This window comes from Scyliorhinus torazame, chromosome 13 (genome assembly GCF_047496885.1).
Source record: "Scyliorhinus torazame isolate Kashiwa2021f chromosome 13, sScyTor2.1, whole genome shotgun sequence".
Taxonomy (NCBI): Eukaryota; Metazoa; Chordata; class Chondrichthyes; order Carcharhiniformes; family Scyliorhinidae; genus Scyliorhinus; species Scyliorhinus torazame.
In genome coordinates, this window is record NC_092719.1 from 40,589,765 (window position 1) to 40,603,985 (window position 14,221).

Sequence of the window (14,221 nt, forward strand, 5' to 3'; positions counted from 1 at the left end):
CCATGTTCAATTTATACCCTGAAAAATCCCCAAACTCCCCAAGTATCCGCATTATTTCTGGCATCCCCTCCGCCGGGTCTGCCACGTATAGTAGCAAATCGTCCGCATACAAAGATACCCGGTGCTCTTCTCCTCCTCTAAGTACACCCCTCCACTTCTTGGAACCCCTCAACGCTATCGCCAGGGGCTCAATCGCCAGTGCAAACAATAATGGGGACAGAGGGCATCCCTGCCTTGTCCCTCTATGTCCCTCCCCGTCCATTCGTGACCACGCTCGCCATCGGGGCCCTATACAACAGCTGCACCCATCTAACATACCCCTCTCCAAAACCAAATCTCCTCAACACCTCCCACAAATAATCCCACTCCACTCTATCAAATGCTTTCTCGGCATCCATCGCCACTACTATCTCCGTTTCCCCCTCTGGTGGGGCCATCATCATTACCCCTAACAGCCTCCGTATATTCGTGTTCAGCTGTCTCCCCTTCACAAACCCAGTTTGGTCCTCGTGGACCACCCCCGGGACACATTCCTCTATTCTCATTGCCATTACCTTAGCCAGGATCTTGGCATCTACATTTAGGAGGGAAATAGGTCTATAGGACCCGCATTGTAGCCGGTCCTTTTCCTTCTTTAAGAGAAGCGATATCGTTGCTTCAGACATAGTCGGGGGCAGTTGTCCCCTTTCCTTTGCCTCATTAAATGTCCTCGTCAATACCGGGGCGAGCAAGTCCACATATTTTCTATAGAATTCGACTGGGAATCCATCCGGTCCCGGGGCCTTTCCCGCCTGCATGCTCCTAATTCCTTTCACCACTTCTTCTACCTCGATCTGTGCTCCCAGTCCCACCCTTTCCTGCTCTTCCACCTTGGGAAATTCCAGCCGATCCAAGAAGCCCATCATTCTCTCCCTCCCATCCGGGGGTTGAGCTTCATATAATTTTTTATAAATTGTCTTGAACACTCCATTCACTCTCTCCGCTCCCCGCTCCATCTCTCCTTCCTCATCCCTCACTCCCCCTATTTCCCTCGCTGCTCCCCTTTTCCTCAATTGGTGTGCCAGCAACCTGCTCGCCTTCTCCCCATATTCGTACTGTACACCCTGTGCCTTCCTCCATTGTGCCTCTGCAGTGCCTGTAGTCAGCAAGTCAAATTCTACATGTAGCCTTTGCCTTTCCCTGTACAGTCCCTCCTCCGGTGCTTCCGCATATTGTCTGTCCACCCTCAAAAGTTCTTGCAGCAACCGCTCCCGTTCCTTACTCTCCTGCTTCCCTTTATGTGCCCTTATTGATATCAGCTCCCCTCTAACCACCGCCTTCAACGCCTCCCAGACCACTCCCACCTGGACCTCCCTATTATCATTGAGTTCCAAGTACTTTTCAATGCACCCCCTCACCCTTAGACACACCCCCTCATCTGCCATTAGTCCCATGTCCATTCTCCAGGGTGGGCGCCCTCCTGTTTCCTCCCCTATCTCCAAGTCTACCCAGTGTGGAGCGTGATCCGAAATGGCTATAGCCGTATACTCCGTTCCCCTCACCTTCGGGATCAACGCCCTTCCCAGCACAAAAAAGTCTATTCACGAGTAGACTTTATGGACATAGGAGAAAAACGAGAACTCCTTACTCCTAGGTCTGCTAAATCTCCACGGGTCTACACCTCCCATCTGCTCCATAAAATCTTTAAGTACCTTGGCTGCTGCCGGCCTCCTTCCAGTCCTGGACTTCGACCTATCCAGCCCTGGTTCCAACACCGTATTAAAATCTCCCCCCATTATCAGCTTTCCCATCTCTAGGTCCGGAATGCGTCCTAGCATCCGCCTCATAAAATTGGCATCATCCCAGTTCGGGGCATATACGTTTACCAAAACCACCGTCTCCCCTTGTAGTTTGCCACTCACCATCACGTATCTGCCCCCGTTATCCGCCACTATAGTCTTTGCCTCGAACATTACCCGCTTCCCCACTAATATAGCCACCCCCGTTTTTCGCATCTAGCCCCGAATGGAACACCTGCCCCACCCATCCTTTGCGTAGCCTAACCTGGTCTATCAGTTTCAGGTGCGTTTCCTGTAACGTAACCGCATCTGCCTTAAGTTTCTTAAGGTGTGCGAGTACCCGTGCCCTCTTTATCGGCCCGCTCAGCCGTCTCACGTTCCACGTGATCAGCCGGGTTGGGGGGCTTCCTACCCCCCCCCCCTTGTCGATTAGCCATCCCCTTTTTCCAGCTCCTCACCCGGTTCCTACGCAGCTGTATCTCCCCCAGGCGGTGCCCCCCCGCCCATCCTCTCCGATACCAGCTCCCCCCTCTCCCCAGCAGCAGCAACCCAGTAATTCCCCCCTCCCACCCCCCCCCCCCCCCCCGCTAGATCCCCCGCTAGCGTAATTACTCCCCCCCCCCCCCATGTTGCTCCCAGAAGTCAGCAAACTCTGGCCGACCTCGGCTTCCCCCCCCGTGACCTCGGCTCGCACCGTGCGACGCCCCCTCCTTCCTGCTTCTCTATTCCCGCCATGGTTATCATAGCGCGGGAACCAAGCCCGCGCTTCTCCCTTGGCCCCGCCCCCCATGGCCAACGCCCCATCTCCTCCACCTCCCCTCCTCCCCCCATCACCACCTGTGGAAGAGAAAAAAGTTACCACATCGCAGGATTAGTACATAAAACTCCTCTTTCCCGCCTTTTTAACCCCCCTCTTCGCCCCCCACATTCGCCCCACCACTTTGTTCAAACGTTCTTTTTAATAACCCGCTCATTCCAGTTTTTCTTCCACAATAAAAGTCCACGCTTCATCCGCCGTCTCAAAGTAGTGGTGCCTCCCTCGATATGTGACCCACAGTCTTGCCGGTTGCAGCATTCCAAATTTTATCTTCTTTTTATGAAGCACCGCCTTGGCCCGATTAAAGCTCGCCCTCCTTCTCGCCACCTCCGCACTCCAGTCTTGATAAACGCGGATCACCGCGTTCTCCCATTTACTGCTCCGAGTTTTCTTTGCCCATCTAAGGACCATTTCTCTATCCTTAAAACTGAGGAATCTCACCACTATGGCTCTGGGAATTTCTCCTGCTCTCGGTCCTCGCGCCATCACTCGGTATGCTCCCTCCACCTCCAACGGACCCGCCGGGGCCTCCGCTCCCATTAACGAGTGCAGCATCGTGCTCACATATGCCCCGACGTCCGCTCCCTCCGCACCTTCAGGAAGACCAAGAGTCCTCAGGTTGTTCCTCCTTGCGTTGTTCTCCAGTGCCTCCAACCTTTCCACACATCGTTTCTGATGTGCCTCATGCGTCTCCGTCTTCACCACCAGGCCCTGTATGTCGTCCTCATTCTCGGCTGCCTTTGCCTTCACGACCCGAAGCTCCCGCTCCTGGGTCTTTTGTTCCTCCTTTAGCCCTTCGATCGCCTGTAGTATCGGGGCCAACAGCTCTTTCTTCATTTCCTTTTTGAGCTCTTCCACACAGCATTTCAAGAACTTTTGTTGTTCAGGGCCCCATGTTAAACTGCCACCTTCTGACGCCATCTTGGTTTTTGCTTGCCTTCCTTGCCGCTGTTCTAAAGGATCCACTGCAATCCGGCCACTTTCTCCTCCTTTTTTCATCCGTATCCAGGGGGGATTCCCTTCTGGTTTACCGCACAGTGTTTTTAGCCGTCAAAATTGCCGTTGGGGCTCCTATCAAGAGCCCAAAAGTCCGTTTCACCGGGAGCTGCCGAAACGTGCGACTCAGCTGGTCATCGCCGCACCCGGAAGTCCTACATTTTCCAGTCTTGATGTGGTATCATGGGAACAGTGTTCTGCAAACCTTGTATTCTAATATTTCACACATGGCCACCCATGATCACTGGGTATGGACTAATTCAGACTTGCCAAATCTTTTCGCGTGGGAGGGGGGGAAGCACATTACAATATTTTCTCACTCGAGAACAAGTGTAAATTTGGGAAAGTTAAAGTTTGGCACAACATCAAACATGAATTTCAAAATAAATATCTGTCATATGAAAATAATGAACTTACTGAGCAGAAAAATAATGAGTATTAAGAGTGCAACAGGAACAGTGCGTTGGGTTCACTCCCAGACTCGGAGTGCGCACTCTCTCACCGTCACTGTGAGAATGGATGAGAGTGCATGTGAATTTGTATGGGTAAGGGTGAGTGAGAACTCTGGGCTGCATTTTCCCAGAAATTGGCCCAGATAGACGAGGGTCTGCAGAGCTGAATGGCCAGGTAGGCGAGGGCCCAGGGAGTTGAATGCCCAGGAGGCGAGGACCCGGGGAGCTGAATGCCCGGGGAGGCGAGGGCCAGGAGAGCTGAAGGACCAGATAGGCGAGAGCCCAGGGTCAGAATGCCCGGGGAGGCGAGGTCCCAGGGAGCTGAAGGCCTGGAAGCAGAGGAATGGGGCAATGAGGCTACTAGAGGAGGTCACAGGCTTGTGGGAGTGGAGCCATATCCTTTTCAGATACTTCCTTTCCTACCACTGCAACTGGACTTCCATTTAATTTCCAACAATCTGCCCTAATATGTCCTATTTTGTTACAATGGAAACACTTCGGCCTCCGAATGTCACTTCCACCCTCAACACCTTCCTTTTTGACCTGAGGTGAAATTTCCTGACCATTCCCAACTATTCGATCTCTTCTTGACTATTTGTTTTATTTTCTCCTTCTCCCTTCTATCCTTCTAATGTTTAAAATGATGATGGACAAAGGGCTTGGTTCTATGGACCAGTTCGTAATCATTAGCTAACCCACCAGGTTCATCTCTAGAATTAATTTCCTTCCTCAACCTGCTCTTGTGTCTATGCCTTAACTTCCCACATTTTAAGATGAAATGTGTTCTCTTTCACCTTTTCCCTTTCTGCCACTTCTAACCTCTTCATTTCCAATTCCCTTTGAAAAGCTCTCCCTTTTTCCTGCATTTCAAATTTCTGAATTTCTATTTCTCTTTGTAATAGCCAATTCAATTGCTTCATTTTACAGAGAAGTTGGCATACCAAGCAACTCATGCAATTTTAAATGTTTCACTAAACTTTCAATAATCTCAGTTTTCCTTACCCCTGTGGGTAATCCTAATTCCATTTCATCTACCAATTCAGTTACTCTTGGTTACTGTTTGTAAATGAGTCAGAATTACATCTTCCATCTTTAGTCTTAGCAATTTCCAAAGCCATTTTGGATTCTAACCTGTACACTACACCTCACAGTAACTCCAATTCCTTTATCCAGTACCTCAGTATCCCACTTACCCTTTTCTTTTAAGGATTCACAGATATTACCATTTAACAATAAATCCCAGACCACGTTTTACTGTTAAGCATCCAGTAATCCTTTCTCCTTGTTTTGAAATCCTGCAAGAGCCTCTTTTGTTACGATCCCAGTTGGTGTTATAGCGTCAAGACAAAATTGAATTAGGATACATTACACCTTTACTCACCCCCCCCCCCCCCATCCCCCCACCCCTTAGTTTGACAATTCCCCACAGGTTTTAAGATTAACATGGGTTACATTGTAAACTACCAAGTACATTGTAAACTACAATGATCTCATTAACATACAAAGTCCCTTTTAAGCACACAAGATGCCGATGGCCAACTCCACTCTCAAAACACGTTTTAAAATCTTCTCTCATAATAAAGCTTTGCCTTGGTGGTTTGCATTCCAAAATCCAGTTCAGGGTTTTCAAATGACCCTTTTGAACAGAGCTTCTGCTCCACTTTTACCAGAAAAGGCAGTATAGAATTTTACACCAACACTTTTAGGATTTATTTGTCCTGACTGCAGTATAGACAGTACAATTGCTTTAACTCTATATTTCCAGATCCTTATTAAAATGACATCAAATGTTTCATTTACCTATTAAGTCTTCTGCCCCACTTTAAGTCTAGTTACTGCAAATGTTTATTTAACTCAGAACACTTTGTTTACTCTTCCTTGAATTCTTCTGAGAAGAAAATGATTTTCAGAGTGTGTTCTGTGGAATTTGTGGAACATGCTGACCAGCTTTGCACAGGATAACAAGTTTACGTGAGCAAATCCCATTAGAAATGTGCATCGTCCTCCTTTCCGTAAATTCGTCCTTACCATCAATGGTTACTAACTTGCTGTAACAGAAGAGCTTTCTGTGGTGCTTAAGATTTTAAAAATTCCTTTAATTCATTGATTGAATTAACATCATAGAGTCTGGAAGAAGAAGAAGTATCTTAATGGCTTGTGTGCCATTAACAGAGGTGGATTGAGCATTTATCCAAGAATAACAATATCTTGTGAGCAGTTTTAATGGAATATTTTGGGTCTATGTCGTTTTTTAATAAATCAGCGTCATGCAAACTTTGGACATCCAGCCTCAGGGTTATAATCAACAACAACTTATATTGCCCCTTTAATGTAATGAAATGTGCCAGAGCATTGTAAAACAAAGTATGACACCGTGGCACGCAAGGAGATATTAGGTCAGAAGAACAAATGCTTGATCAAAGAGGTACGTTTAAGGAGCATTGTAAAAGAAGAAAGTGAGATAGAGAGGAAGAGAGATATATGTATCTCCCACCTCGGGTGACTGTGTAGACTTTGCATGTTCTCCCCGTGTCTGCGTGGGTTTCTTCCGGGTGCTGCGGTTTCCTCCCACAGTCCAAAGATGTGCAGGTTAGGTGGATTGGCCCTTAAGTATCCAAAGGTTAGGTGGGGCTACTGAGATACGGAGATAGGGTGGAGGTGTGGACTTAAGTAGGGTGCTCTTTCAAGGATCGGTGTAGACTCGATGGGCCAAATGGACTCCTTCTGTGATGTAAATTCTATGATTCTAGGCAACTGAAGGAACAGCCACCAATGGTGGATAAATTAAGACTGGGAGGTGTACAAGAGCTAGAATTAGAAGATTGCACATAACAAAAGGAGGCAGACACATCTACTTTGTAAATGTGACCCAAATTATAGACCTGCAGAATTTTGTGGAAACGAGCCTTCCATTCATCATGGAGATTTATCCTCATTCCACACTTGCAGTAGAATTACCCTCATTGCCAATTATCTTGTACACAAGGCTTGAAGTGACAATGCATCAAATGCTGGTGGAGAAATCTTCCTTGATCCGGAGGCCAGCAAACATCTAGGCCTTCGTTTAACGATCACCAGGCAGGAATGTTCCCTTCCAGTCGGGGAACACTTCAGCAGTCAAGGGCATTCAGCCTCGGATCTCCGGGTAAGCGTTCTCCAAGGCGGCCTTCAGGACCCGCGACAACGCAGAATCGCCGAGCAGAAACTTATAGCCAAGTTCCGCACACATGAGTACGGCCTCAACCGGGACCTGGGATTCATGTCGCATTACATTCATCCCCCACCATCTGGCCTGCGAAATCCTACCAACTGTCCTGGCTTGACACAATTCACACCTCTTTAACCTGGGGTTACCCCATCTCTGGATCTGTAAAGATTTAATCACCTGCTAATGGTCGCATTCCTAGCATTGTTTGGCATCTTTGAATTTGTCTATATATGTGTTTCTGGAACATACCTCTTCATTCACCTGAGGTAGGAGCATTGCTCCGAAAGCTAGTGACATCGAAACAAACCTGTTGGACTTTAACCTGGTGTTGTAAGACTTCGTACTGGGTCATTCAAACAAGAGGTTTGTAACACTAAGGAATTTAAAGATTTTGTCGCATTGGACGTGCCAGAGTTTATGGGCAGAATTCTGCAATCTGGGGACTAAGTTCCGTGGCGGGGTCAGCAATGTGGAGTGTTTCCTGCTGCGCAGGCTGGTGGAAAAACACACAACTTCTGAGCCCTGTTTTCCTGAATTATGCAGCTGGGTGTTTTGTGCTGTAATCCACGGTGGGGTAGGCCTGATAGCGTGTAATCCACTGTCCTTTCTGGTTGCCATATTGAAAAGGCACCCAACATCACTGACCCACTATTGAAGAAAGAAGGTGGGCCTCCTGAGAAAGAAGATGGATCTCCGGGAACATTGAGACAAGAAGATGGACCCCCTCCAGGACACCGAATCTTGATCCGGAGGCCACTGCTGTGGTGTCCCAGTGTTACCATTGGCCTCCATCCTGAACTCCGGAAGCAGCCCCAGGCATTGTTCAGGTGACCCCTGGCATCTGCATGCCAAATTGTTCCAAACATGTTTCACTTGTTTTACCACTGGCGCTGCGGAGAATCGGGCATGGGTGGTTGGACCGTCACCTTCATCCCATTAACTGGATGCAAATGAGTTTCACACCAACTTCAGATCGTGAATCCCACGTGCCATGGCTGGCACCAGCAGGGGATCCCAAGGGCTAATTCACGCCGATGTAAAATTGATTTTGGGGTATCCTGCCAAATTCTCCCTACTCTGCCCGCCCATGAACCCGCCAGTGGGGGCTTGGGAGAATTCTGGCCCTTATGTCAATGTGCCGAATCTGTTTTTGTTATTCATGTGTCACTGGGACGTCCCTTTTTCGTTGCAATAAACAGGATTTTGACAAACGGATTTCAGACAAATGGGCTATTACTGTATTGGAAAATTGTGCGCAACATGCTGAAGGCTGTGTGTGATGTGCACTCTTATCATAAACCAAGGGGAGAAAAAGACAAATGTGAAAATATTGGGCTAAATTTTCATCTCGAGGCAGAGGTAGGTTTGGAGGTGTCATGCCGGTGATTTGTCATTACTAGCCGGTATGCCAAGCTGCTGAGATGTTCCCCCTCCAGCCTGTCATCATGAAGGAGCTGCGCTCCGAAAGCTAGTGATTCCAAACAAACCTGTTGGACTTTAACCTGATGTTGTAAGACTCCTTACTGTGCCCACCCCAGTCCAACGCCGGACCTCCACATCATGGACGGGATTCTCTGATCCTCAGGCTAAGTGTTGACGTCGTCGTAAACGCCGTTGCATTTCACGACAGTGTTAACAGGCCCCCAGGAGCAGCGATTCCGAGCCCCTCATTAGGCCAGCACGGCACTGGAGTGACCCACGCCGCTCCAGCTGCCGATACTGTCGTCAAATGGGCGCCGCGGGTCTGCACATGCGTGCTGCCACCGGTGCGAATACGCACTGTGACCGGCGCGATTGCGCACATGCGCGGTGCCTTTCTCCGCGCCGGCCCCAACGCAACATGGCGTAGGGCTACAGGGGCCGGCGCAGAGCAAAAGAGGCTCCCAGCCCGAGAGGCCGGCCCGCCGATCGGTAGGTCCCGATGGCTGGCCAGGCCACAGCGGCGGTCACCCCCGGGGTCGGTCCCCCCGCCCCCAAAAGGATGCATGCCGAGGTCCCGTCGGGTAAGACCACACGTGGACGGCTCGGGCGGGATTCGGATTTTTCTTGCGGCCACTCGGCCCACCGTGGCTGCGTAGAGCGGCCCCCGACTGGTGCCGCGCCGGCGCCAATGGCGCTGATTCTCCACTCTCCGGAGAATCGGCGGACCAGCTTCGGGGGCGGCGTCGGGCAGTTCGCGCCCGGCCCGGCGATTCTCCGGCCCGGCCTGGGCTGAGCTGAGAGAGTCCCGTCCCATATTTCCAGGGAGGCAGCTTCTGGGTGTGATGGCTATACATCTGCCAGTAGTGGGTAACTAATTAGGCCGCTTGACACACTGCTTGGATTTTCCAGATAGCGGACGCCATTTAGCACTGTTCCTGTATTCAATGAGATCTGGCCGATTTGCGATCTAACTCCACATACCTCCCTTTCCCTGTGTCCCTCAAGACTTTTGGTTGAGAAAATTCTGTCAACCTCAATTCAGAATTAGCGATTGACCTACCTTCCATAAATTGCCTTTTATGGAAGAGAAATCCAAACTTCTACCACCATTTGTGTGCCAAAGTGTTTCCCAATTTCACCCCAAAAGATCTTGCTTTGCTTTTTAAAATATGCCTCCTCATCCTAGAATCAGCAACCTACAGAAATAAGTATAAAAACACGACTGAAATTGATATTGCGTTCAAGCATGTGAATTGCTTGCCCTGAAAGTCCGTCACGGTAAACTGTTACACCAACGTCCTAAACCTTGTTTTGCACTCAGTTTTATTGTATTTTCTTCTAAATTCTTTTGATTTCTTTTTCCTCCAGTGGATATTTGGTCTATTGGATGTATTATGGCCGAGTTGTTGAAAGGAAAAGCCCTTTTCCCAGGAACTGATTGTATCCTTGACCAGTTTTGCTTGCTCTATAGTATTCATTCTGATTTTAGACTAGTAAATGGAGTGAATGTAAAATAAAATGGCTTTGTCCCTGAAATAATTTGAAATATAAATTAACCTGGAATTACAATGTGTGATTGTTGCATGGGGACAGGATCAGGATCTGTGGAGTTGATAACTTCAAAGTCTAGAAATGACTGTTCCTGAAATTAGTGAAACATCCTTATTGATTTTGCCCGACTCCCCTCCCTGTCTGCCATCTTGATGGAGGTACAAAGCTAATCCTGGAGACCATGGCACAATGAGCTGGGGACAGAGTCATAACTTCAAAAATGGGAATTTGGTGGGAACGGTAATTGGATTCAAAGAGGGAAGGAATTACCAAATTAATAAACCAGGGACAAGAGCAAAAATATAGAGGAATAAGGAAGAATTCAAGAAATGTAATTGAAGGAGATTTAGTTTTGTGTTATTTTGCTCAAGATTTTTAAATGAATCATGCAAGCTTAAAACCTTTTTACATGAGAAGGGAAAATAGTCTGGGTGCTGTAGAAATTGAGACACGTGCCTTTCAGATCCATATTCTGCAGAGGTTCACCTGAAACATTAGCAAGCTCGTCAATGCACTCAAAGCAGAGTTGGTCAGCCTTACTGGACGAATGTCTGTACATCAAAGTGTTAGGGAGAGGTTTTTATGAATGGCGTAGCAGAGAAACCATACGGAGGTTAGACTAAGAGAAGATGGGCGGCACAGTGGTTATCACTGCTACCGCGCAGCGCCAGGGACCCAGGTTCAATTCCGGACTTGGGTGACTGTGTGGAGTTTGCACGTTCTCCCCGTGTCTGTGTGGATTTCCTCCGCGTGCTCCGGTCTCCTCCCACAGTCCAGTGCTGTGCAGGTGAGGTGGATTGGCTCTGATCCATGTGCAGATTGTTTTGCTTGTGAGGCAGTTTCTCAACATGGTGCTCGGACCCATTGGAACTCCGGGCCATGGCTGCAGAGTTGGAAAATGAAGCTCAAGTTAGACCATGAGGGCAATAGTGGAGAAGTGGAGTTTTTCACCTACTTGGACTGACACTAATCAAGGGTTGGGTATGAAAGGTGAGAACTGGTAACACTTCGCAGCATTAATATTCTTGATATACACAAAACTCTTCCCTCGTTTTCAATTAACACTGTTAATAGTTGGAGTGTGAATTTGACCACCCTTGCTTTCTCTAGGCAAGAAGTTTAGAAGGGTTTTTCAATCTAACATGAGTATAGATTAGGCTTCAGAGCAAGACTGTGACTTTTCAACAAGAAGATTCTCTTTTCTCCTCTATATTTTCCTATAATGGCACAGATATTGATCAACTGAAGCGAATAATGGAAGTTGTTGGAACACCCAGTACTGAATTATTAAAGAAAATATCTTCAGAACATGTAAGTGAATGTTTGATCCTCACAGTAACTATGTTTAATAAGCAAGTTGTTTATCTCCATATATAGTTTTGAGGTATTGGAGTGGAAAGTAAAGTTTCTGATGAGGTTCTGCCCTTTGCTTTGCTTCCATTTTTTGTTTATTGACTACTTTGGTGTATTATAGTTCCAGGATAATTGTGAAAACTAAGAGGTCCATGTTCACATGTCGTCCTTAGAAATGTGTGTTAATCTGAAGGCCATGCAGTCGGGTAAAGCCCCGGGGCTGGACGGGTACCCAGTGGAGTTCTATAAAAAGTTCTCTGGGCTATTGGGGCCGTTGTTGATGAGGACATTCAATGAGGCAAGGGAGAGAGGGGTGCTTCCCCCAACGATGTCACAGGCCACAATTTTGCTGATCCTGAAGCGGGACGAGACCCCGGAGCTGCGTGGGTCCTACAGGTCGATATCCTATTGAATGTGGACGCCAAACTGCTGGCCAAAACTTTGTCCTCCAGGATTGAGGATCCTGTTCCGGACATTATTGAGGAGGACCAGACGGGGTTTGTTAAGGGAAGGCAGTTGGTGGCCAATGTAGGAAGGCTATTAAACGTGATCATGATGCCCCCCGGAAGGTAGGGAGGTGGAGGTAGTGGCCGCAATGGACGCAGAGAAGCCCTTTGATCGAGTAGAATGGGAATATCTGTGGGAGGTACTGGGACGGTTCGGATTTGGGCGGGGCTTTATTGACTGGGTCAGGTTGCTGTATCAGGCACCTGTGGCGAGCGTACGGATGAATAGGACAACATCGGACTATTTTAGGCTGCATCGGGGGACGAGACAGGGATGCCCCCTCTCCCCACTGCTGTTCGCGTTAGCCATAGAGCCGCTGGCAATTGCACTGAAAGCCTCAAGGGGCTGGTCCGGGGGGCGGTGGAACACAAGAGTCTCGCTTTACGCAGACGACCTGCTTCTGTATGTATCGGACCCAGCATAGGGGATGGAAGAGATCATGAGGATTCTGCAGGAATTTGGCCGGTTTTCGGGGTATCAACTAAATATGGGGAAAAATGAGATGTTTGCAGTCCAGGGGAGCTGCCGTTTAGAGTGGTAGGGGGAAGCTTTCGGTATCTAGGCATCCAGGTGGCGCGGGAATGGGAACGGCTGCACAAGCTAAATCTGGCCCGACTAGTAGACCAAATGAAGGACGATTTTCAGAGGTGGGACACGCTCCGGTTGTCACTAGCTGGGAGGGTGCAGACAGTGAAGATGACGGTCCTCCCGAGATTCTTGTTTGTGTTTCAATGTCTCCCCATCTTTATTCCGCGGTCCTTTTTTAAACAGGTCAACAAAGTGATCACTGGCTTCGTATGGGCGGGCAAGACCCCGCGAGTAAAGAGGGGGATGCTTGAGTGGAGCCGGGGAGAGGGCCGGCTGGCGCTGCCAAACTTCAGTGACTACTATTGGGCGACGAATATAGCCATGATCAGGAAGTGGGTGGTGGGGGGAGCGTATGGAGGCGGCTTCATGTAAGGGCACCAGCTTCGGGACATTGATAACGGCGCCTCTGCCGTTCCTGCCGGCACGGTACTCCACCAGCCCCGTGGTGGTGGCGGCCCTGTTTGGGGGCAATGGAGGAGGCATGTGGGAGCAGAGGGAGCATCGGTTTGGTCTCCAATCTGTAATAATCACCGGTTTGCCCCGGGAAGGATGGGCGGGAGTTTTCGGAGATGGCAGAGAGCAGTGATTGAGAGGATGGGGAATATGTTTATAGTGGGGAGCTTTCCTAGCTGGAGGAGAAATTTGGATTGGCGAGGGGAAACAAATTCAGGTACCTACAGGACTTCCTATGTAGGCATGTTTCAACCTTCCCGCTCCTACCACCAAGGGGGATTCAGGACAGGGTAGTTTCCAGAGGGTGGGTCTTATAAGGGAAGGTCTCTGACATTTGCAAGGAAATGGGGTCAGAGGAGACGCAGACTGAGGAGCTGAAGCGCAAGTAGGAAGAGGAGTAGGGAGGAGAGATAGAGGGTGGTCTATGGGCGGACGCGTTGAGTAGAGTCAACGCGTCCAGAACATGTGCCAGGCTCAGCCTGATACAGTTCTAGGTTGTTCACCGGGCCCACATGACAGTGGCTCAGATGAGCAGGTTCTTTGGGGTAGAAGATAGGTGTGCAAAGTGTGCGGGAGGGCCAGCGAACCATGTCCACATGTTCTGGACATGTCCAAAACTTAGGGGATTCTGGCAGAGGTTTGCAGATAAAACAAGGGTAGCACCGAATCCAGAGGTGCCGATTTTCGGGGTGTCGGAAGATCCGGGAATCCAGGAGGAGAAAGAGGCAGACGTTCTGGTCTTTGCTTCCCTGGTAGCCCGGAGACGTTTATTATTAGCTTGGAGGGACTCAAAGCCTCCGAAGAAGGAGACCTGGCTATCTGACATGGCTAGCTTTCTCTGTTTGGAGAAAATCAAGTTCGCCTTGAAAGGGTCAATGTCAGGGTTCGCCCGGAAGTGGCAACCGTTCGTCGACTTCTTTGGAAAATGAATCGCAGCAGAAGGGGGAGGGGTTAGTTTAGTTCAGAGTAGGGGGTTAACAAAGGTGGGACCTGTAAGGGAGGAAGAATGCTTTTGCACTATGTTTATAGATTCATGTACATTGTTTATTTTGTTGTTGTTGTCAAACCAATAAAATACCTCAATGTTTATTAAAAA

The 14,221-nt window shown here is 48.8% G+C and overlaps 1 protein-coding gene and 1 long non-coding RNA gene across 7 annotated transcripts in view; one reads left to right on the top strand and one right to left on the bottom strand.

The window, feature by feature from the left end:
* The window catches only part of LOC140387979 (mitogen-activated protein kinase 11-like), an 84,378-nt gene that overhangs the window by 51,368 nt on the left and 18,789 nt on the right, over positions 1-14,221 (top strand). For 5 of the 6 annotated variants that reach the window (XR_011934042.1, XM_072471404.1, XM_072471401.1 and 2 more), the window contains 2 exons: positions 10,042-10,113; positions 11,456-11,535. Coding sequence is in view for 5 of the 6 variants with exons in the window: in XM_072471404.1 (XP_072327505.1) it covers positions 10,042-10,113; positions 11,456-11,535 (152 nt within the window). In the remaining variant the exon portion in view is untranslated. The remainder of the gene's footprint in view (positions 1-10,041; positions 10,114-11,455; positions 11,536-14,221) is intronic. The other variant, XM_072471403.1, reaches the window with a different exon arrangement.
* The window catches only part of LOC140387981 (uncharacterized), a 137,335-nt gene that overhangs the window by 15,179 nt on the left and 107,935 nt on the right, over positions 1-14,221 (bottom strand). The window lies entirely within an intron of this gene.